General features: G+C 39.8%; 1 protein-coding gene across 1 annotated transcript in view; it reads right to left on the bottom strand.

Moving 5' to 3' along the window:
• Positions 1 to 24,167, bottom strand: part of POLR1F (RNA polymerase I subunit F) — a 31,251-nt gene extending 7,084 nt beyond the window's left edge. Inside the window, exon 1 of the mRNA XM_027072037.2 lies at positions 23,868 to 24,167. Within this exon, the coding sequence (XP_026927838.1) occupies positions 23,868 to 24,121 (254 nt within the window). The 5' untranslated portion in view covers positions 24,122 to 24,167. The remainder of the gene's footprint in view (positions 1 to 23,867) is intronic.
• Between the last annotated feature and the right edge of the window lie 212 nt (positions 24,168 to 24,379).

The raw sequence follows: 24,379 nt of genomic DNA, 5'->3' as shown, positions 1-24,379 counted from the left end.
GGTTTTCACTCAGGTCATGATCTTACGGTTCTTGAGTTCAAGCCACAAGTCGGGCTCTACACTGCTGTAGACCCTACCTGGGATTCTCTCTCTGTCCCTTCCTGCTCGCTCACTCTCACTCAAGATAAATAAAATTAAAATTCAAGGGTAGATTATTAAGTATGGAAGTATTAAGTATTACTGAGAAGTACTCCTTACTTCAGAGAAGCATTTTGCCATTGGAGACACTGTATGTGTTCTCTGAGTTGTCAATTCCAAACCCTTGCATCAATCTACCTTTCTAGACACATTCATGATTCTAGGTATCAGTGCATATGTCATCCAACTATTTCAGTCTTCCCAGGTAGTCATGCTTGAGTATTCTCACACGGAAGTATATTGTATTGTATTGTATTACAGCACTTAGAGATTTTTGTTTTTTTTCCAAATGTGTAAGTAGCTTGTATTACCTTTAAGTTTCAATTCACAATAAAGATGTGTTTTCATGATAGTAAAGGTAGTACTGCAAAATATTTCCCATAAGAAAGAGGTATTGGGTTATGTAGGGTTCAAAATTGCTAACTAGGGAATGTAACCATAGAGCCCTAAACCCAAATAGATTTGTGTAAATCCATCAAACCCGAGAAACCCTTTATTGACATCAAATTGTTTTCCAAATAAAATACTCAAACAGTGATTACTAAATATAGGTTTTATCTACTTTTGTCTTGAGAAAGTAAATTTGGATTTGTTCATAAAGATGTTTTATGCTTATTGAAAGACTGTACTGTCAAGTGGGACTGACCTTGAGAGGGAGTGCCTCCACGGGCACAGAGAAGGGAAAGGAGAGGACCCTGCCCCAGGCACTCCAGGTTGAGAGGTTGCCCTGAGAAGACAAATCCCTGTAACATTTGGCTTTGAAAACCAGAGGTCCAGAAGCTTCTCCAGTTTTGTCCCCTCCCCACCTCCACAATCAGAAGGGCTTCACACCTTGAACTCTGAAAATCAACAGGCTCAATAGATTAAGAGGCAGGAGGGTAACAGAAAACTGAGTCTCTGCCCTTAAAGTACAGCACAACAAACAGCTCCACTTAGATACAGCACAGAAGCAACAGTTTGAAAAATGCCGCGGGTGTACAGGAAAGAGATTTAATGGTCTCAGAGCATGTGCTGGAGAGGCAGGGAAATCTGAGAGATTTCTCCAAGAACAAAAGAACTGATGGGTGCTATTTCCCTCCCCCACTCCCCATCCCCAGCCTAAATACACGGACACCTGTGGGAACAAGCACACTGCAATGATCACCTAACCTGCGAAAAGTGCACCCCAGCCACATACTTCCGTGAATACACTCCCTTCAACCCTCTGCCTGGGCAGAAGTTTTCCCAGGCTGCTTCAGCTCCATTCCACAGCAGCCCAGTGCAGACCCTGCGGGCATGATGTGCAGCACACCCAGCCCCCATGTTCTCCTGTAGACCTTGGATGAGCCTATCCCAAGCAGTGCGGCAAGCCTTGTGGTGTGCAAGCAGCCCCAATAGGGGCGAGCACCACTCCAAAGTGACTCTTGCCCCTGAGAGAGGGAAAGTAACAGCACACCTCAGTCCAACTACAGCCCCAGCAGTAGGCTGGTCAGACACCTGGCTGAACTGCAGGCCTAGCCCACCAACAAGTTTCTCTAGTGACAACATGCAGAAAGCACCCTTGAGTTTGGAGCTACCATAGCTCTGGCAAATGCCTGTTCTGGTTCACTTTAAACCCAAGGTAGCCCCACACTGGTCCACTAAAAACACACGGACCAAACCTTGCCCACAACAGCAAAGAGACCCATTGCAGATAACTGGAATGAAGGAAAACATGGCTCAGCCACAAAATTGGGGCACATGCAAAACACAAAGGAGACACCCCTGAAGCGCCAGGTTATGGTAAATAGGAGACACTGCACTGCAGGGCATTACAAGACCTCTTGTTCATAAAGGCACTGCTTTCAAGAGCACGTGACTTCCCTAACACTCAGAAAAAGACAAAATGAGAAGGAATATGTCCCAAGTGAAAAAAAAAAAAAAAGGACAAATTCAAAAGAAGAGAGCTAAACAAAAGGGAGATAAGTAATATACCTAATAAAGAAAGTAATGATCATAAAGATAATCACTGGATTTGAAATGAGTGGAGAGCATCAGTCCTAATCATAGTCCTTATCTTACACTCAAAGGAGCTAGAAACAAAGGTAAAAAACATAAAAAAGAGAAGAAGTGTTGAAGCTGAAGGACTCTGAACCCCAAGAGTCTGGGAGGAAAAGAGACAGCCGGCTTCCAGGGACCCACTGGGACAACCTGAGGGGCCGTAGGTGTGTGACTGCAAACTGGGAGAGAGAAAAGGAACAGAGAGGAGGGATCCCCTTTTGTGGAGAGACAAAAGGAAGAGAAAAAGAGAAAAGGAAGCATAGGCCTGTATCTGGACAAGAGAAAAACTTCAGTCCAGGAGAGATAAAGATCAATCTAACTGTGGGCTTTCTCTGGTCTGGGGACGGCTGCCCCTGGATCACGTACCTGGGGAGGAGGGGAGCCAGCCCCAGGTTCGGTGGCTAGGTCAGGGGTGCAGTCCACAGAAGGAGAAAGCGATTCCCTCCCTGGAGTGCTGTGGGACAGGACAAAGCATGCCTGTGCCTGCCAGCCAGGGACCACGTATCGGGAGGTGTGGAGCCGCTCTTCCCCAGTACGGGGCATGCGGAGCTAGGCACAGGAGTCAGTGGAGTGGACAAACTGCCTCATTTGCACCCATGGCACAATGAGGATGGCTCAACAGAGTGGTCTGGGACACCCGGTCCGCGAGAGACTGGGGGTCGCCATTTTTCTCCCCACCACCACCAAGGTGGGGCCTCAAGGACCGGACAGTAGGGCCCAGCAGGGCCCACGGTGGAGGCAGGATCCGCCTATACCAAACTACGCCCCTCTGCACCTGGTAACTGCATAGCTACAGGAGAAGGATTGACAGTGAGGAAACAGACGCCCTACCTCCAGACAGGCACTGCTGCATTGCCTGATTAATTCTCAGACAATTCTTATTATATATATTCTTCCTTCCTTTTCTCATTCTTATCTTTGGTTGTTAGTTTAAGCAGACATATTTAATCCATTCTCTTAATACGTGTTCCACACCTCCTTCTTTATTCTCCATTCTCTCTGCATTAAGCCTTATAGTTTCTCTGTCTGCATACCTTTCTTTTCTTTTTTCTTTTTCCCCATCCCCTTCTCTATTTCCCTTTCTTTCTCTTTGGATTAAGCCGTATAGTTTCTCTGGTCAATTTTTATTCTTTCTTTGTCCCTGCCCCTGTCATTTCTCTCTTTGTACAGGATAAGGCCTCTTCCATCAGTACTGCACCCACCCTGTTTACTTGTAGCTGGTGTTTCTGGGTTTTTTTGGTTGTTTGCCTGTTTTTTTTTTCTATTTTTTTGCTTATTTGTTTTCCTTTCCAGGGCTACTTGAACAAACAAATCAAAGCACACCTGGTGGAGGGTCCAAAACATCACTATGAGTAGGGAGATAAAGTAACCAGAGTCACAACAACAGAGAGCAAGTAACACTCTCCAAAAAACACTTCCTGAAGGGCCAGGTCCTGGACAGTGTATGACCTCTCTTTAATATAGTAGTGCTCACAGGCGCAGGGCACATAACAAGCTTTTAAAACACATAAGAGACAGAAAACTAGGCAAAATGACGAAACAGAAGAATTCACAAAAGAAATTCCAGGAAAGGTAAAAGCTAAAGAAGTGATCAAAAGAGTTGTAAACAATATAATGGAACAAGAATTTAGAATAATAGTCGTAAGATTAATCGCTGGGCTTGAAAAAAGCATAGAGGACAGCAGAGAATCTACTGCCCAAGAGATCAAGGAACTAAAAATTAGTAATGATGCATTAAAAAATGCTGTAGATGAGGTGCAAAATAAAACAGAGGCAGTCATAGCGAGGATTGAAGAGGCAGAGGGGAGAATGGGTGAAATAGAAGATAAAATTATGGAAAAAGAGGAAGCTGAGAAAATGATAAAAAAATTCTGGATCACGAGGGGAGAATTAGAGAACTAAGTGATTCCATGAAACGTAACAATATCCATATCATAGTAGTTCCAGAAGAAGGAGAAAGAAAGGGGCCGAAGGTATACTTGAACAAATCATAACTAAGAACCTCCCCAGTCTGGGGAAGGCACAGAGAGCTCCCTTCAGAGGTAACTTGAATTGGTCTTCTGAATGACATATCACAGTGAAACTGGAAAAATACAAGGATAAAGAGAGAATTCTGAAAGCAGCTAGGGATACACGGGCCTCAACATACAAGGATAGACACATACGGGTATTAGCAGCTCTATCTACTGAAACGTGGCAGACCAGAAAGGAGTGGCAGGAAATTTTCAAAGTAATCAACAGGAAAAATATGCAGCCAAGAATCCTTTATCCAGCAAGCCTGTCATTCAGAATAGAAGGAGAGATAAAGATTTTCCCAAACAAAAACTGAAAGAATTCATCACCAATAAACCAGCCCTATAAGAGATCCTAAGGAGGATTCTGTGAGTGAAATGTTGCAAAGACCACAAAGGACAAGAGACATTACTACAAGTATGAAACCTACAGATAACCTACACAAGGACTGTAAACCCGTATCTTTCAATAATAATACTGCACGTAAATGGACTAAATGGTCCAATCAAAAGACACAGGGTATCAGAATGGATTAAAAAAACAAGACCCATCTATTTGCTGTCTACTAGAGACCCATTTTAGACCCAAGGACACCTTCAGATTAAAAGTGAGGAGATGGAGAACCATCTATCATGCTACTAGAAGTCAAAAGAAAGCTGGAGTAGCCATACTTGTATCAGACAAACTAGATTTTAAACTAAAGGCTGTAACAAGAGATGAAGAAGGGCATTATGTAATAATTATGGGGTCTATCCATCAAGAAGAGCTAACAATTATAAACGTCTATGCACCGGATTTGGAAACACCCAAATATATGAAACAATTAATCACAAACATAAGCAATCTTATTGGTAAGAATGTGGTAACTGCAGGGGACTTCAATACTCCACTTACAACAATGGACAGATCATCTAGGCAGATAATCAATAAAGAAACAATGGCCCTGAACAATACACTGGACCAGATGGACTTGACAGATATATTTAGAAATTGTCATCCTAAAGGAGCAGAATATACATTCTTCTCGAGTGCACATGGAACATTCTCCAAGACAGATCACATTTGAATCACCAAACAGCCCTCAATAAATATGAAAGAACTGAGATCATATCATGCACACTTTCAGATCACAATGCTATGAAACCTGAAATCAACCATAGGAAAAATTTGGAAAACCTCCAAATGCATGGAGGTTAAAGAATATCCTACTAAGGAATGAAAGGGTCAACCAGGCAATTAAAGAAGAAATTTAAAAATATGTGGAAACAAATGAAAATGAAAACACAACAATCCAAACCCTTTGGGATGCAGCAAAGGCAGTCCTAAGAGGAAAATACATTGCAATCCAGGCCTATTTTGAGAAACAAGAAATATCCCAAATACAAAATCTAACAGCACACCTAAGGAACTAGAAGCAGAACAGCAAAGACACTCCAAACTCAGCAGAAGACAAATAATAAAGATCAGAAGAGAAACAAATACAGAATCCAAAAAAAAAAAAAAAACCCAAAATAAAACAAAACAAAACAGATCAATGACACTAAGAGTTTTGTTTGTTTTTTGTTTTTTTAAATAAAATTGATAAACCTCTAGACAGGCTTCTCAAAAAAAAAAAAAAAAAAAAAAAAAAAAAAAAAAAAAAAAAAAAAAAGACAGAGGACCCAAATAGAAAAAATCATGAATGAAAGTGTATTTATTATAACCAATCCCTCAGAAATACAAGAAATTATCAGAGAATACTATGAAATATTACATGCCAACAAACTGGACAACCTGGAAGAAATGGACAAATTCCTACATACTCATACACTACCAAAATTAAAATGGGAAGAAATAGAAAATTGGAACAGACCCATAACTAGTAATGAAATTGAATCAGTTATCAAAAATCTCCCAGCAAAGACGAGTCCTGGGCCAGATGGCTTCCCATGGGGAATTCTACCAGACATTTAAAGCAGAGTTAACACCTATCCATCTCAAGGAATTCCAAAAAATAGAAAAGGAAGGAAAACTTCTGGACCTATTCTACGAAGCCAGCATTACCTTGATTCCCAAACCAGACAGAGACACCACAAAAAAGGAGAATTAGAGGCCAATATCCCTGATGAACATGGATGCAAAAATTCTCAACAAGATACTAGCAAATAGAATTCAACAACATATAAAAAGGATTATTCACCACTATGAAGTGGGATTCATTCCTGGGCTGCAGGGCTGGTTCAATATTCACAAATCAGTGTGATACATCACATTCATAAAAGAAACGATAAGAACCATATGATCATGTCAATGGATGCAGAAAAACCATTTTGACAAAACACAGCATCCTTTCTTAATAAAAACCTTCAAGAAAGTTGGGATAGAAGGAACATATTTAAACATCATAAAAGCCATTTATGAAAAGCCCACAGCTAATATCATCCTCAATGGTGAAAAACTAAGAGCTTTCCCCCAGAGATCAGGAACACGACAGGGATGTCCACTCTCACTGCTGTTGTTTAAAATAGTGTGGTAAGTCCTAGCATCAGCAATGAGACAACAAAATGAAATAAAAGGGATCAAAACTGGCAATGAAGTCAAACTTTTACTTTTCACAGATGACATGATACTCTACATGTAAAACCCGAAAGACTCCACCAAAACACTGCTAGAACTGATACAGGAATTCAACAAAGTCACAGGGTACAAAATCAACGTATGGAAATCAGCTGCATTTTTATACACCAATAAGAAGCAACAGAAAGAGAAATCAAGAAACTGATCCCATTTACAATTGCACCAAGAACCATAAAATACCTAGGAATAAACCTAACCAAAGATGTAAAAGATCTGTATGTTGAAAACTGTAGAAAGCTTGTGAAGGAAACTGAATAAGACACAAAGAAATGGAAAAACATTCCATGCTCACGGATTGAAAGAATAAATATTGTTAAAAGGTCAATAATACCCAAAGCAATTTACACATTCAATGCAATCCCAATAAAAATTGCACTGGTATTCTTCTCAAAGCTAGAACAAACAATCCTAAAATTTGTATGGAACCAAAAAAGACCCTGAATAGCCAAAGTAAACCTGAAGAAGACAACCAAAGCAGGAGGCATCACAATCCCAGACTTTAGCCTCTACTATGAAGCTGTAATCATCAAGACAGTATGGTATTGGCACAAAAAAAAGATACAGAGACCAATGGAATAGAATACAGAACCCAGATTGGACCCACAGAAGTATGGCCAACTAATCTTTGACAAAGCAGCAAAGAGGATCCAATGGAAAAAAGATGGTCTCTTTAGCACATAGTGCTGGGAGAACTGGACAGCAACGTGCAGAAGAATGAAACTAGACTACCTGCTTACACCATACACAAAAATAAACTCAAAATGGATCAAAGACCTAAATATGCGACAGGAAATCATCAAAACCCTGGAGGAGAAGGCAGGCAACAACCTCTCTGACCTCAGTCACAGCAGTTTCTTACTCAAGACATCTCCAAAGGCAAGGGAATTAAAAGCAAAAATGAACTATTGGGACCTCATCAAGATAAAAAGCTTCTGCACTGCAAAGAAAACAACAAAACTAAAAGGCAGTTGACAGAATGGGAAAAGATATTTGCAAATGACATATTGGATAAAGGGCTAGTATCCAAAATCTATAAAGAACTTGCCAAACTCCACACCTGAAAAACAAATAATCCAGTGAAGAAGTGGGCAGAAGACATGAATAGACACTTTTCCAAAGAAGACATCCAGAAGGCCAACAGACACATGAAACGATGCTCAATGTCACTCATCACCAGGAAAATACAAATCAAAGCCACACTGAGATACCACCTCACACTGGTCAGAGTGGCTAAAATCAACAAATCAGGAAACTACAGATGCTGCCGAGGATGTGGAGAAATGGGAACCCTCTTGCACTGTTGGTAGGAATGCAAACTGGTGCAGCCACTCTGGAAAACAGTGTGGAGGTTCCTCAAAAAAAATAAAAATAGCACTACCCTATGACCCAGCAATAGCACTGCTAAGAATTTACCCAAGGGATACAGGAGTGCTGATGCATCGGGGCACATGTACCCCAATGTTTATAGCAGCACTTTCAACAATAGCCAAATTATGGAAAGAACCCAAATGTCCATCAACTGATGAATGGATAAAGAAGATGTGGTTTATATACACAATGAAATACTACTTAGCAATGACAAGGAATGAAATCATGCCATTTGCAGCAACATGGATGGAACTGGAAGTATTATGCTAAGTGAAATAAGTCAGAGAAAGACAGATACCATATGTTTTCACTCAAATGTGGATCTTGAGAAACTCAACAGAAGACCATGGGGGAAGGGAAGGGGAAAAAATAGTTACAAACAGAGAGGGAGGGAGGCAAACCATAAGAAATTCTTAATTACAGAGAATAAACTGAGGGTTGATGGGGGGTGGGGAGAGGGGAAAGTAGGTGATGGGCATTGAGGAGGGCACTTGTTGGGATGAGCACTGGGTGTTGTATGTAAGCCAATTTGACAATAAATTATATTTCAAAAAAACATAAAAAAACAATTAGACATGAAGAACTCAGTAACTAAAATTAAAAATATACTACAGGGAATAAATAACAGCTAGAGAAAATAGAATGGGTCAGTGATCTACAGGAAAACATGATGGAAAGCCATCAAGATGGAACAAGAGTGAAATGGATAATAAAAACTGCAAATAGATTAAAGGAACTCAGGACACTATCAAGCATAATAACATTTGCATTATAAGGATCCCAGAAGGAGAAGTGAGACACAGGGAGCAAAAAGAAGAAGTAATAGCTGAAAACTTTCTGAATCTGGGGAAGGAAACAGACAACCAGATCCAGGAGGCAGAGAGAGCCCGTAACAAAAGCAAACCAAAGATGTCCATACCAAGACACACAGTAATTAAAATGGCAAAAAGTAATGATAAAGAGAGAATTTAAAAAGCAGCAAGAGAAAAGAAAAGTTATACACAAGAAACTTCATAAGGCTAACAGAGGGTTTTTCAGCAGAAACCCTTTAGACCAGAAGGGAGTGGCTTGATACATTAAAAGTGCTGTTAAGAGAAAACCTGCAACAAGGATACTCTATCCAGCAAGGCTATCATTCAGAATAAAAGGAGAGATAAAGACTTTCCCAACCTAAGTGAAAGAAATTCATCACCACTAAACATAATAACAACATAAAGGAAGTAATCAATAGTAATATAATAATACGATAATAGTAGAGGTCTTTAACACCCCACCTCCATTATCCAAACAGAAAATCAACAAGAAAACAGTGGCTCTGAATGACACATTAGAACAGATATATCTTTTGGATCTATTCAGAACATTCAATCCTGTAACAGGGAATACACATTCTTTTCAAATGCACACGGAGAGTTCTTCAAAAGAGATGTTAGCCCACAAAACAAGTCTCAACAAATTAAAAAAGACTAAAGTCATATTATGAATCTTTTCCAACCTTAATGCTATCAAAGTAGAAATCAACCACAAGAAAAAACCTAAAAAGAACACAAATGCATGGAAACTACATAAGAGGCTACTAAACTGTGAATGGGTCAGCCAAGAAATCAAAGAAATCAAAAAATACATGGAGATCAATTAAAATGAAAATACAATGGTCCAAAATGTTTTTGGATGCTGTAAAAGGTGTTCTAAGAGAGAAGTTTATAGAAATACAGGCCTACCTCAAGAAACAAAAATCTCAAACAACCTAATCTTAAACCCAAAGGAGCTAGAAAAAAAACAAACAAAACCCCAAACTGGTAGCAGGAAGGAAATAATAAAGTTTAGAGCATAAACAAACAAAAGAGAAATTAAAAAAAAAAAAAAAATGGAACCGATGAAACCGAGACCTGGTTCATTAACAGGATCAACAAAATTGATAAACCTTTAGCCACACTCATCAAGAGAGAGACAAAAAGAGAACTCAAAATCAGAATTGAAAGGGAAATACCAACATCACAGAAATACAAAAGATTTTAAGAGATTCCTTACAACTGTATGCCAACAAATTAGATAACCTAGAAGAAATAGGTAACCTCCTAGAAACATATAACTGCCCAAAACTCAAGAAGTAGAAAATTTGAACAGATTGATTACCAGCAATGAAATTGAATGAATAATCTAAAAAACTCCCAACAAACGAAAGTCCAGGACCAAATGGCTTCTCAGGTGAATTCTATCAAACATTTAAAGAAGACAAAAATGCAAAATCCCTCAACAAAATATTAGCAAAGTGAATACATCAATACTTTTAAAAAATTTATTCACCATGATCAAAAGATTCAGTATTTACAAGTCAGTGTGATAAGCCCATCAAAAAGAGGAAGGATAAAAATGCTATCATTTCAAATAATGCAGAAAAGGCATTTAACAAAGTGCTACATCCATGCATGAGGAAAAACCAGAACAAAGTAGGTTAGAGGGAACATACCTTAACATAACAAAGGCCATATAAGAAAAACCCACAGCTAACATCATACTTAATGGTGAAAAACCAAGAACTTTCCCACTAAGATCAGGAACAAGACAAAGATGTCTGCTATCACTACTTTGTTCTGGAAGTGCTAGCCATAGCAATCAGACAATGAAAAGAAATAAAAGGCATCCAAATTGGTAAGGAAGAGGCAAAAATTTCACCATTTGTACATGATACTATATACAGAAAACCTGAAACACTCCACCAAAAACCTACTAGAACTGATAAATGAATTCAGTAAGGTCACAGTATACAAAATCAATATATAGAATCTGTTTTGTTTCCATACACTAATAATGAAGTAACATAAAGACATTAAGAAAACAATCCCACTTATGATTGCACCATAAATAATGAATAAACTAGGAATAAACTTAACCAAGGAGATGAAATACCTGTACTCTGAAGACTATAAAACATTGATGAAAGGGGAGCCTGGGTGATTCAATCGGTTAAGTGTCCAACTTTGGCTCAGGTCATAATCTCACAGTTTGTGAGTTTGAACCCTGCATTGGGCTCTGTGCTGACAGCTAAGAGCCTGGAGCTTGCTTCGGATTCTGTCTCCCTCTCTCTCTGCCCCACTCCTGCTTGCACTTTGTTTCTATCAAAAATAAACATTAAAAAAAATTTTTTTTTAATAAAAACATTGATGAAAGAAATTGAAGCCAACACAAGTGGAAAGACATTCCACGCTCACAGACTGAAAGAATCAATATTGTTAAAATGTCCATAGTATCCAAAGCAATCTATAAATTTAATGCAATCCCTATCAAAATCCCAACAGAATTTTTTTTTTCAACGTTTATTTATTTTTGGGACAGAGAGAGACAGAGCATGAACGGGGGAGGGGCAGAGAGAGAGGGAGACACAGAATCAGAAACAGGCTCCAGGCTCTGAGCCATCAGCCCAGAGCCCGACACGGGGCTCGAACTCACGGACCCCGAGATCATGACCTGGCTGAAGTCGGACGCTTAACCGACTGCGCCACCCAGGCGCCCCCCAACAGAATTTTTTTACAGAACTATAACAAACAATTCTAAAATTTCTATGGAATCACAAATGACCCCAAACAGCCAAAGCAATCTTGAAAAAGAAAAACACAACTGGAGGTACCAAAATCCTAGATTTCAAGTTATACTACAAAACTACAGTAATCAAAACAGTATGGTAGTGGCACAAAAAAACACACACCCATAAGATCAAAGGAACAGAATAGATACCCTAGAAACAAACCCATGATAATATGGTCAATTAATCTTAAATAAAGGATGCAAAAATATACAATGGGGAAAAAACCAGTCTCTTCAACAAATGGTGTTGGTTAAACCAGACAACTACATGGGAAACAATGAAATTAGTCCACTTTCTTAAACCATACACACAAACTCAAAATGGATTAAGGACCAAAATGTGAGACTTGAAACCATAAAAATCCTAGAGAAGTGCACAGGGAGTCATTTTTCCGGCATCAACCCTAGCAACATTTTTCTCGATATGTCTCCCAAGGCAAGGCAAACAAAAGCAAAAATAAACTACTGAGACTACATCAAACTCAAAAGCTTCTGCATTCTATATTGTTTATTTCTGCTCTGATCTTTATTATTTCTCTTCTTCTGCTGGGTTTAGGCTGTCTTTGCTGTTCTGCTTCTATTTCCTTTAGGTGTGCTGTTAGATTTTGTATTTGGGATTTTTCTTGTTTCTTGAGATAGGCTTGGATTGCAATGTATTTTCCTCTCAGGACTGCCTTCGCTGCGTCCCAAAGCGTTTGGATCGTTGTATTTTCATTTTCATTTGTTTCCATATATTTTTTAATTTCTTCTCTAATTGCCTGGTTGACCCACTCATTCTTTAGTAGGGTGTTCTTTAACTTCCATGCTTTTGGAGGTTTTCCAGACTTTTTCCTGTGGTTGATTTCAAGCTTCATAGCATTGTGGTCTTAAAGTATGCATGGTATGATCTCAATTCTTGTATAATTATGAAGGGCTGTTTTGTGACCCAGTATGCGATCTATCTTGGAGAATGTTCCATGTGCACTTGAGAGGAAAGTATAGTCTGTTGCTTTGGGATGCAGAGTTCTAAATGTATCTGTCAAGTCCATCTGATCCAATGTATCATTCAGGGCCCTTGTTTCTTTATTGACTGTGTGTCTAGATGATCTATCCATTGTTGTAAGTGGGGTGTTAAAGTCCCCTGCAATGACCACATTCTTATCAATAAGGTTGCTTATGTTTGTAATTGTTTTATATATTTGGAGGCTCCCATATTCGGCATATAGACATTTATAATTGTTAGCTCTTCCTGATGAATAGACCCTGTAATTATTATATAATGTCCTTCTTCATCTCTTGTTACAGCCTTTAATTTAAAGTCTAGTTTGTCTGATATAGGTATGGCTACTCCAGCTCTCTTTTGACTTCCAGTGACATGATAAATAGTTCTCCATCCCCTCATTTTCAATCTGAAGGTGTCCTCAGGTCTAAAATGAGTCTCCTGTAGACAGCAAATAGATGGGTCTTGTTTTTTTATCCATTCTGATACCCTATGTCTTTTGGTTGGTGCATTTAGTCCATTTACATTCAGTGTTATTATAGAAAGATATGAGTTTAGAGTCATTGTGATGTCTGTAGGTTTCGTGCTTGTAGTGATGTCTCTGGTACTCTGTCTCACAGGATCCCCCTTAGGATCTCTTGTAGGGCTGGTTTAGTGGTGAGGAATTCCTTTAGTTTTTGTTTGTTTGGGAAGACCTTTATCTCTCCTTCTATTCTACATGACATTTGCTGGACAAAGGATTCTCGGTTGCATATTTTTTCTGTTCATCACATTGAACATTTCCTGCCATTCCTTTCTGGCCTGCCAAGAAGTTTCAGTAGAGAGATCCGTCAGGAGTCTTATTGGTCTCCCCTTATATGTTAGAGCATGTTTATCCCTAGCTGCTTTCAGAATTTTCTCTTTATCCTTGCATTTTGCCAGTTTCATTATGATAGGTCATGCAGAAGATCGATTCAAGTTACATCTGAAGGGAGTTCTCTGTGCCTCTTGGATTTCAGTGCCTTTTTCCTCCCCCAGATCAGGGAAGTTCTCAGCTATTATTTCTTCAAGTACACCTTCAGCACCTTTCCCTCTGTCTTCCTCCTCTGGAATACCAATTATGCGTAGATTATTTCTCTTTAGTGCATCACTTAGTTCTCTAATTTTCCCCTCATACTACTCTCTAATTTTCCCCTCATACCTACTACTAATTTTTTTATCTCTCTTTTTCTCAGCTTCCTCTTTCCATAATTTTATCTTCTAGTTCACCTATTCTCTCCTCTGCCTCTTCAATCCGAGCTGTGGTTGTCTCCATTTTATTTTGCAGCTCACTTATAGCATTTTTTAGCTCCTCCTGTCTGTTCCTTAGTCCCTTGATCTCTGTAGCAATAGATTCTCTGCTGTCCTCTCTAAAAAAACTGTAGAGCAGATCAATGAAACCAGAGTTGGTTTTTTGAAAAAATAAACAAAATTGATAAACCTCTAGCCAGGCTTCTCAAAAAGAAAAGAAAGATGACCCAAATAGATAAAATCATGAATGAAAATGGAATTATTACAACCAACCCCTCAGAGATACAAGCAATTATCAGGGAATACTATGAAAAATTATATGCTAACAAACTGGACAACCTGGAAGAAATGGACAAATTCCTAAACACCCACATGCTTCCAAAACTCAACCAGGAGGAAATAGAAAGCTTGAACAGACCCATAACCAGCGAAGAAATTGAATCAGTCATCAAAAATCTCCCAACAAATAAGACTCCAGGACGAGATGGCTTCCCAGGGGAGTTCTACTAGACATTTAAAGTAGAGATAATACCTATCCTTCTCAAGCTATTCCAAGAAATAGAAAGGGAAGGAAAACTTCCAGACTCATTCTATGAAGCCAGTATTACTTTGATTCCTAAACCAGACAGAGACCCAGTAAAAAAAGGGAACTACAGACCAATATCCCTGATGAATATGGATGCAAAAATTATCAATAAGATAGTAGCAAATCGAATTCAACAGCATATAAAAAGAATTATTCACCATGATCAAGTGGGATTCATTCCTGGGATGCAGGGCTGGTTCAACATTCGCAAATCAATCAACGTGATACATCACATTAATAAAAGAAAAGATAAGAACCATATGATCCTGTCAATCGATGCAGAAAAAGCATTTGACAAAATTCAGCAACCTTTCTTAACAAAAACCCTCAAGAAAGTCGGGATAGAAGGAACATACTTAAACATCATAAAAGCCATTTATGAAAAGCCCACAGCTAACATATTCCTCAATGGGGAAAAACTGAGAGTTTTTTCCCTGAGATCAGGAACACGACAGGGATGTCCACTCACCGCTGTTGTTTAACATAGTGTTGGAAGTTCTAGCATCAGCAGTCAGACAGCAAAAGGAAATCAAAGGCATCAAAATTGGCAAAGATGAAGTCAAGCTTTCACTTTTTGCAGATGACATGGTATTATACAGGGAAAACCCGACAGACTCCACCAAAAGTCTGCTAGAACTGATACATGAATTCAGCAAAGTTGCAGGATACAAAATCAATGTACAGAAATCAGTTGCATTCTTATACACTAATAATGAAGCAACAGAAAGACAAATAAAGAAACTGATCCCATTCACAATTGCACCAAGAAGCATGAAATACCTAGGAATAAATCTAACCAAAGATGTAAAAGATCTGTATGCTGAAAACTATAGAAAGCTTATGAAGGAAATTGAAGAAGTTATAAAGAAATGGAAAAACATTCCGTGCTCATGGGTTGGAAGAATAAATACTGTCAAAATGTCAATACTACCCAAAGCTATCTACACATTCAATGCAATCCCAATCAAAATTGCACCAGCATTCTTCTTGAAGCTAGAACAAGCAATTCTAAAATTCATATGGAACCACAAAAGGCCCCAAATGGCCAAAGTAATTTTGAAGAAGAAGACTAAAGCAGGAGGCATCACAATCCCAGACTTTAGCCTCTACTACAAAGCTGTCATCATCAAGACAGCATGATATTGGCACAAAAACAGACACATAGACCAACGGAATAGAATAGAAACCCCAGAACTAGACCCACAAATGTATGACCAACTCATCTTTGACAAAGCAGGAAAGAATATCCAATGGAAAAAAGACAGTCTCTTTAACAAATGGTGCTGGGAGAACTGGACAGCAACATACAGAAGAATGAAACTAGACCACTTTCTTACACCATTCACAAAAATAAACTCAAAATGGATAAAGGACCTGAATGTGAGACAGGAAACCATCAAAACCCTAGAGGAGAAAGCAGGAAAAGACCTCTCTGACCTCAGCCGTAGCAATTTCTTACTTGACACATCCCCAAAGGCAAGGGAATTAAAAGCAAAAATGAACTATTGGGACCTCATGAAGATAAAATGCTTCTGTACAGCAAAGGAAACAATCAACAAAACTAAAAGGCAACCAACGGAATGGGAAAATATTTGGAAATGACATATCAGACAAAGGGCTAGTATCCAAAATCTATAAAGAGCTCACACCCGAAAAACAAATAATCCAGTAAAGAAATGGGCAGAAAACATGAATAGACACTTCTCTAAAGAAGACATCCGGATGGCCAACAGGCACATGAAAAGATGCTCAATGTCACTCCTCATCAGGGAAATACAAATCAAAACCACACTCAGATATCACCTCACGCCAGTCAGAGTGGCCAAAATGAACAAATCAGGAGACTATAGATGCTGGAGAGGATGTGGAGAAACAGGAACCCTCTTGCACTGTTGGTGGGAATGCAAACTGGTGCAGCCACTCTGGAAAACAGTGTGGAGGTTCCTCAAAAATTTAAAAATAGACCTACCCTATGGCCCAGAAGTAGCACTGATAGGAATTTACCCAAGGGATACAGGAGTACTGATGCATAGGGACAGTTGTACCCCAATGTTTATAGCAGCACTCTCAACAACAGCCAAATTATGGAAAGAGCCTAAATGTCCATCAACTGATGAATGGATAAAGAAATTGTGGTTTATATATACAATGGAGTACTACGTGGCAATGAGAAAGAATGAAACATGGCCCTTTTTAGCAACGTGGATGGAACTGGAAAGTGTGATGCTAAGTAAAATAAGCCATACAGAGAAAGACAGATACCATATGTGTTCACTCTTATGTGGATCCTGAGAAACTAACAGGAACCCATGGGGGAGGGGAAGGAAAAAAAAAAAAAAAGAGGTTAGAGGGGGAGACAGCCAAAGCATAATAGACTCTTAAAAACTGAGAATAAACTGAGGGCTGATGGGGGGTGGGAGGGAGGGGAGGGTGGGTGATGTGTATTGAAGAGGGCATCTTTTGGGATGAACACTGGGTGTTGTATGGAAACCAATTTGACAACAAATTTCATATATTAAAAAAAAAAAGCTTCTCCAGAGCAAGGGAAACAATCAACAAAACTAAAGACAATCTATGGAATGGGAAAAGTTATTTGCTAATGGCATACCAGATGAAGGGTTCATATCCAAAATACATAAAGAATTTATATAACTTTACATAAAAGACAAATAATCCAATTAAAAAATGGGAAGAAGGTATGAAGAGACATTTTTCCAAAGAAGATACAGAGATTGCCAACAGACACATAAAAATATGCTCAACATCACTCATCATCAAGGAAATGCAAATCAAACCAACAGTAGCATATCACTTCACACTTGTCATCCCAACGGCCATAATAAAAAATATAGGAAACAAGTGTTGGGAAGGATGTGGACGAAAAGGAACCCTCACACACCTTTGTTGGAAATCAAACTGGTGCAGCCACTGTGGAAAACAGTATGGAAGTTGCTTAAAAATTTAAAAACAGAATTACCACATGATTTAGTATTTCTACCAATGGGTGTTTACCCAAAGAATACAAAAACAGTAATGTGAAAAGATACATGCACCCATGTGTTTACTGCATGACTGATGACAGCCAAATTACGCAAGTAGTCTGAGTGTTCACCAATAGGTGAACTGTTAAAGAAGTGGTATATATACTCAATGGAGTATTATTCAGCCATGAAAAAGAATGAAATCTTGCCACTTGCAACAACATGGATAGGTCTAGAGGGGATAATGGTAAGTGAAATAAGTTAGAGAGAGACAAATACCATATGATTTCACTCATATGCAGAATTTGAGAAACAAATGAACAAAGAAGAAAAGAGACAGACCAAAAAACAGACTCAACTACTGAGAACTGAAGGTTACCACAGGGGAGGTAGGTGAAGGGGATGGGTGAAATAGATAAAGGGAATTAAGAGTGAACTTATCAGGATGAGTATTTAGTAATATGTAGACCTCTCAAATCACTATGGTAAACCTGAAACTAATATTGCTTACTATTTAGTTTTCACTAGAAAGTAGTTTCTAAGCATTAAGAATTCTAACAAATGTCATTAAGACTGCTGGAAATAAGGAAGCACCCTGTGCGCAAGGAAAATAAGATATGTGTTTTTGTTAAGAAAATTCTGAGAAATGGGAATACATTTTTGTTGAGGGAAAAGAAAGGAATTTGACCTAAAATGAGACTGGTTTAGAAAGGGAAAACTGCAGAAAATATGAATGTTTAAAAAAAAAAAGTTGTAGAAAGTCTGTGAAAAAGGAATCTTTGCTAAAGAATGTGTGGTCAGGACAAAGACTGGAATTAATGAGTTTTAAAAATATACTGGTTCATGATTGGAGTTTGGTTTTTCTCTCTGTTGAAATGAGGATTATCCTGGAATATTGGTCTGTTTTTGACAGAAAAAATTACAAGGTTTTTCCTTTATCTTCCCTGAAAATACAAAGTTTGCTATCAGGTCTTTACTTAATAAATTTAAATCTCATCAATACTAAAAGAGCTAAGTTTTGCTAACAACTACGTAACCTTCTATATATGCCTTTAGAATCTCTTATTGCCACCTAGGTTAAATAAGTTTAAAGTTTTTAATGATTTGTATTTCTTCTTAAGAGTGTGCTTTAAAAAAAATATTTTTAATCATTTATTCATTTTTGAGAGAGACAGAGAGAGAGAGAGAGAGAGAGCATGAGAGAGGGAGGGGCAGAGAGAGAGGGAGACACAGAATCCAAAGCAGGCTCCAGGCTCTGAGCTGTGAACAGAGCCCAACACAAGGCTAGACCTCATGAACCGTGAAACCGTGACCTGAGCCAAAGTTGGACGCTTAACCAACTGAGCCACTCGGCACCCCTGTTTATTTATTTTTGAGAGAGAGAGAGAGAGAGAGACAGAGCATGGGCAAGGGAGGGGTAGAGAGAGAGGGAGACACGGAATCCAAAGCACGGTCCAGGCTCTTAGCTGTCAGCACAGAGCCTGACGCAGGGCTTGAACTCAGGAACCTGATGGAGATCATAACCTGAGCCAAAGTCAGACACTTAACCAACTGAGCCACCCAGGTGCACCATTCAGCATGTGCTTTAAAACTTTGATATTTTTAACAAATTTCCCAAAATTCAAATTCTAAATTAAGTCTTTTTAACTAATCAGGCTTATTTATTATGGTATGTTAAACTACATGGGAAGCATTGTCAGAAACCTTTTAAGGTTCTGCTGCATAAGTGAATGCCATGAAATCCCAAAATCCCAATAATCATTACTTGTAATTCTAAGTATTGAAGTATTGTCTATCCCAGAAGTAACCAAATTTCCTTATCAACTATAATGTTCATTACACTATAATGAACTCTCATCACATCTTTAACCATGCTCATTTTTGAGTCCTTTGTTATTTACAGTTACTGTTCTGATTTGTATTCCTACAAATGTGTTTCATCTTCAAGGACATTCATAGAGAGGACTCTCGACAAACACAGGTTTGTGATACCCTTAAGATAATAAAATTAAGCCAAATAAGAATTTCTGGGAACGGGAAAACCATACTCAAACTGAACAAGAATAACATGACTAAAGGAATCAAGGAAGATTATTACAGTTTTTACGACTCGTTTGAAACATCACTGATTATCTAATGTTTGCTCTTCGGGATTTTAAAAAACATTTTATCTTTTTCCCCCTACCTTATCCCTCCTGAATTCACAAACTCTTGGTGAGTATTCTTACCCTCATGGCACTTAAGTTATTTGCATAAATTCAGTAAGAATTTCTTGTAACAGGTCACCATTAGAGAAATTGATTCTATTACCATGGCTTTGACTAGAATGTCACATTTGAGAAAGACATGCAGACTCAGATATGACCAGAAAGCTAAGGAACTAGGGTTGACATTATGGTGCCAAGAAAGCCCCCTAGAATAACTGGCCTGGCTGGTACCATGCTTACAAGGTTCCTGGAGCCTTACGAGGTTAAGTAAGGAAGGTCACTTCCTGGCAGGCTCAGGAACCTCAGGATATTTGGGGGACCCCGAAAAGCGAGGGAGTATTTCATTTCTTTAGTTATTACAAGCGAGTCTGATGGCAAGTACTTGGTTTGGCTCTTTGCCTTGAAAGGCTTTCAAAAGCTCGATCTGAAATTCCTTATGAAAAAAAAAGTTCCAGCAAAGCAGATCTTAGAGAACATGTAAGGCCAGTTACTATTCTTGCTGTACTTACAAAAATATTTGGGCCAAATTTGTGAAAAATGGACTTGTTTTACAAACATATTAGTCTTATTTTGGCTATTGTTGATGGAAACGAGGGTGATTTTGGAGAGAAAAAACTATGTTTCAGTAACATACCTCTATGGGTGTAAGATTCTAGTTGTAATTGTCCTTGCATGTTTCTTGTTTACCATACTAGCTGGATCCTGACTTCTAATGATTTCCTTGATTATTTGGATAGTTTTCTGCCTGACTACTTACACACTATAGGCCTGACGGAAAGCCATGAGACAACTGTTTAACTGAACTGACCTGATTTACTTCATTATGAAATGTGTAATAAGGAGCGAAGACTACACATTAGAGTTCCAAAAAAATGGCTCTATGAAGGATAAAGGGCTCAATGTAATACCAGGGGCTACCTATAACTGGATGAAAGACAGTTTCACCCCTTGAATCCTGATCTATGCCCCTTTTCAGCAGGAAGTAGCTGGAGTCGTCCCTGTCACTCAAGAGTGAGGAATGATGAAAAGTCAGGTTGCTATGGAGACCAAACAGCTACTGTGTTGTTGCTAAATGAAGATTTGCCATGTCTACTCACTTTGAAACATCTGTCCTACTGCCCCAGCCTGGCACTGCTGATGTCCCTCTGTCCCTGTTGCCTCAGGAAGCATCTCCCTCTTGTGAGCCATAACTTAAGGTCAAATTCACAATCACTTCGAGGCTGGGTCTTTGGAGAGGATCTCTTCTGCTGATACCTTCACTTGATGACTCACCTCTTTACCAAGTCACTGGGGAACTACTAAATGTTTTCTTTTATAGGTATATTAACCTCATGTGGCCATTTATATTACTGCTGTGACATAGGTATGCAAGCCAACTAACTCTCAACATCTTGCGCTTGGGCCATCATGGAAGAATGTCACGTAAAGACTGCACGGGCCATAAACATGTTGCGGGTAAAGCATACCAATACTGACAATACTGACTCCATGTTGGACCCTCCATCCTGTTCACGTCCAGGCCATCACCTCCCTCAGGGCTACATGTCCCGGGCCCCCTGGAGGTTTAGGTATGCCCTGACCAGAATATGGGAAGGCTTGTTGTGATCTTCCCTAAAGTTGTTTAGATAACTAGTAGAGGTAATGTACTTTCCTCCCCCATCATTTGGAGTACATGTGGTGCCACAGGGTCTGTTAAGTGTTAAACCCCGTGACCTCACCACAGTGCCCTCTGCACATCCCTTCACAGTCTATAAAATCTGTGGACTGAGGTCTAGACTTTGTGAAGAACAGCTGTGCAGCTACTTGGATCATCACCTGCCCAATCCCCCGGGGTCAGTAAGTTACCCTGAATAAAACTCTGTGTAAACTGTATGGAGTCACCTGCTTCGTTTTCTAATCTCAAAGTGCCTTCTTAGTTTAGGGGATACTTTATTGTGCATCCTCCACCTTCCAACACTCTCTTTTCCTTGTTTCTTACAAAAAGAGAAGCAAGTCCTCCTGATTCTATAGGATGGCCCCGAAATCTGTAAATCTAACTATACATAAGTGGTTGACTGACATTACAATTGTTGGTATGTTCCATGTTCTGTCCCTACTTAGAAATACACAGTTAATGTGTGCTGCTTTATCAGCACTGAGTAAGCCAGAGTCTTAACCACAGGCCACAAGTAATGGTGGGGGTGGGGGAGGAGGGTGTAGAGTGAGCAGTCTTGATCTGCTCAGAGTGCAACCTGCTCCACATAGTCACACTGTATCGTTTGGTTACAAAAATTATCGTTCAACTGGTTCCTTGTATCTCTGGTATAAGGGCTCTGACGGGAGACACTTCAGGTGGCTTCCCCCTAGCCTGTCAAGTGGAGGCACTGATTGGTTACAGTAAGTGGTAAAATACATCAAACAGTTGCCTCTTCCCAGATTTTATGACCATATTTATATCCTTAAGTCTCTCAAACCCATACTCTCTTATCATTTTTCTCTTGGACAACTGTAACAGTCTCTTAGTTGGTCTCCATGTCTACAGTCTCACCTTCCTTAAGCCATCAGCTAATGCTACCAAGTGTGGTTTCTTGAACTGTGTGTCTGATTATGTCCCGGAGATCACAGATTCATACTACTCTCTCCAGACTGCACCAAGTTTCGGAGTTGGAGGGCACACTGAAAGGATGAAGTGCTAAGTCTGCTTAAGCAAACAGAAAAAGGTTAAAAAACAAAAACCTAGTAGACAGGAGGAAAAAAGCAAAATGGTCATCCTGAGTTGTCCCCCAAGCTGTCTTTGCCCTCCTCTCTCCAACTGCACACAATGTCCTTCCCCTAAAACAAACCTTACTCCAATTATATAGTACTTATAATTCTCTGACCGAACCAGTCTATTTTATATCTACTATCCATTTGTTTATGCCACACCTTTTCCCTTGAATACTACCATCACAAAGAACCTTTTTCCTATTAATTTGTTCTCAAAAAAGGTCCTAATATCAAATTCACTACTCTTTCAGTATAACTTACTTTGTTTCTGGCAAATTTTAACACTTCATTGGATTTACCTGGCTTACATTTGTATCTTTACTAGAGATTACAGTTTCTTCAAACAGGGATCTTGGTTTTTTGTTTTTGTTTTTTAATCCCAAATCCCTTTTGTACAAAATAGGCACAAAAGTGGGTGTAGGTGTTTGGAGTAAGCTGTACATTCTAGACCTGCTTGATTCCTTAACCTGTCCAGGATCGCTTGAGAAAGTGAACACTTTGGGTACTTTGCCCAAGAAAACTGAAAGGAAATTTCCCAGAGGGGAGGAGGGAGGGTCATGAAATTCCTTAAGAGCAACAAGGAATCCCTAGGGATTCCACTCACCCTAGTTTTAGAACCCTTGCTTTCGAGACAAAGTAGTCTTTAGTAGTATTAACGTACATATGCCCCCTCCCTCTGACCCTCCACTCTCGCAACTCCAAGAGTCTCCAAGTTTCTATTGAATATATTAACTGCGCCACAAAGTTTTTTTTCACTCCAATTAAGACTTAATAAACTGCTCTTAAAAACAAAACAGAAATATTGCTTCTCTCATCCGTGATCAGGTCCACGAGAAGAGAACCCAAGGAAAACACCAGGGCCAAAATAAAAACCAGAAACTTCGTCACGGTTTACAAACAAAAACCTGTACTAATATGTACAATTTTCTACAGAATGAGAGACAGTATGTTGAAGTAATGCATTCGAAACTCCCACTGTCAAATAGGAAAACACAGAACTGGCTTACCGGGTCTCCAGACCCCTGATCTATTCTTACCCATACACGCCAGTTCTAAAACAAGCTTCCCCACCGGCTCCGCCCGCACAATTCACGTCACCTTCACGCTTCCCTTCTTGTCCATGAAACGGTACGAACAGATCCCGACTAGGGACACACTGGAAATTTCAGCTAGTTGGAAACTCCATAACGTCTCGAGTATAAGCTAGAGTGGCCGGCGCGTTCTCTCCCATTCACCCCTTTTCTGCGACGCCATCAGCACGTCCACCAACAACTCCCCCCTCCCCGCGCCTAAAAGAAAGGGGGGCAAGCTACGTTATGGCGTTATCCGCTCCGCGGAGGAAAAGACGGAGAGACTGATACCTCTCGGAGTAGCGCAGGAGTTCCGCATCGAGCTGTTCTCGGATACCGGTGCGTTTCCTGTTAAGGTAGCGCGGCGAAAGTGCGATGTGTCTTCGGTGCGGCCCCGCCACCAGGCAGGAGTAGCGGCTATTCACCAGCGCACACGCGGCAGCGTAGGTTGGCAGCTCTAGGCAGGGCAGGACGCCGGCCGGTCCCGCCACTGGTCCCTCAGAGGCCGCCTTCGGCGGCGGAGCCTCTGCACAACCCGCAGCCATGCGGCCTGTCAGGTTTCCCGCGGCGCGCGCCGCTGACGCAGGCAAAACCGCCTATCTCCGGACGCCGGGTTTCTCCGTCATCCGCCAGCTGGCACGCCCCTAGGAAATTTCTCTCCTTCAGATGCATTACGCACTTCTGACCAGCAGAGGGCAACCGCTCTTTCGACTGGGTAGCTAGGAGTCTGAGCGAATTGGAACGTGCTCCAAGGCAGGGCTGGCAAACCTACGTTTTCGCGAACGTCCTCGGTAGAGTTAGTA

Source organism: Acinonyx jubatus, chromosome A2 (genome assembly GCF_027475565.1).
Source record: "Acinonyx jubatus isolate Ajub_Pintada_27869175 chromosome A2, VMU_Ajub_asm_v1.0, whole genome shotgun sequence".
NCBI lineage: Eukaryota > Metazoa > Chordata > Mammalia > Carnivora > Felidae > Acinonyx > Acinonyx jubatus.
Note: the sequence above shows the minus strand (reverse complement) of the source record. Positions and strands in the feature narration are given on the sequence as shown.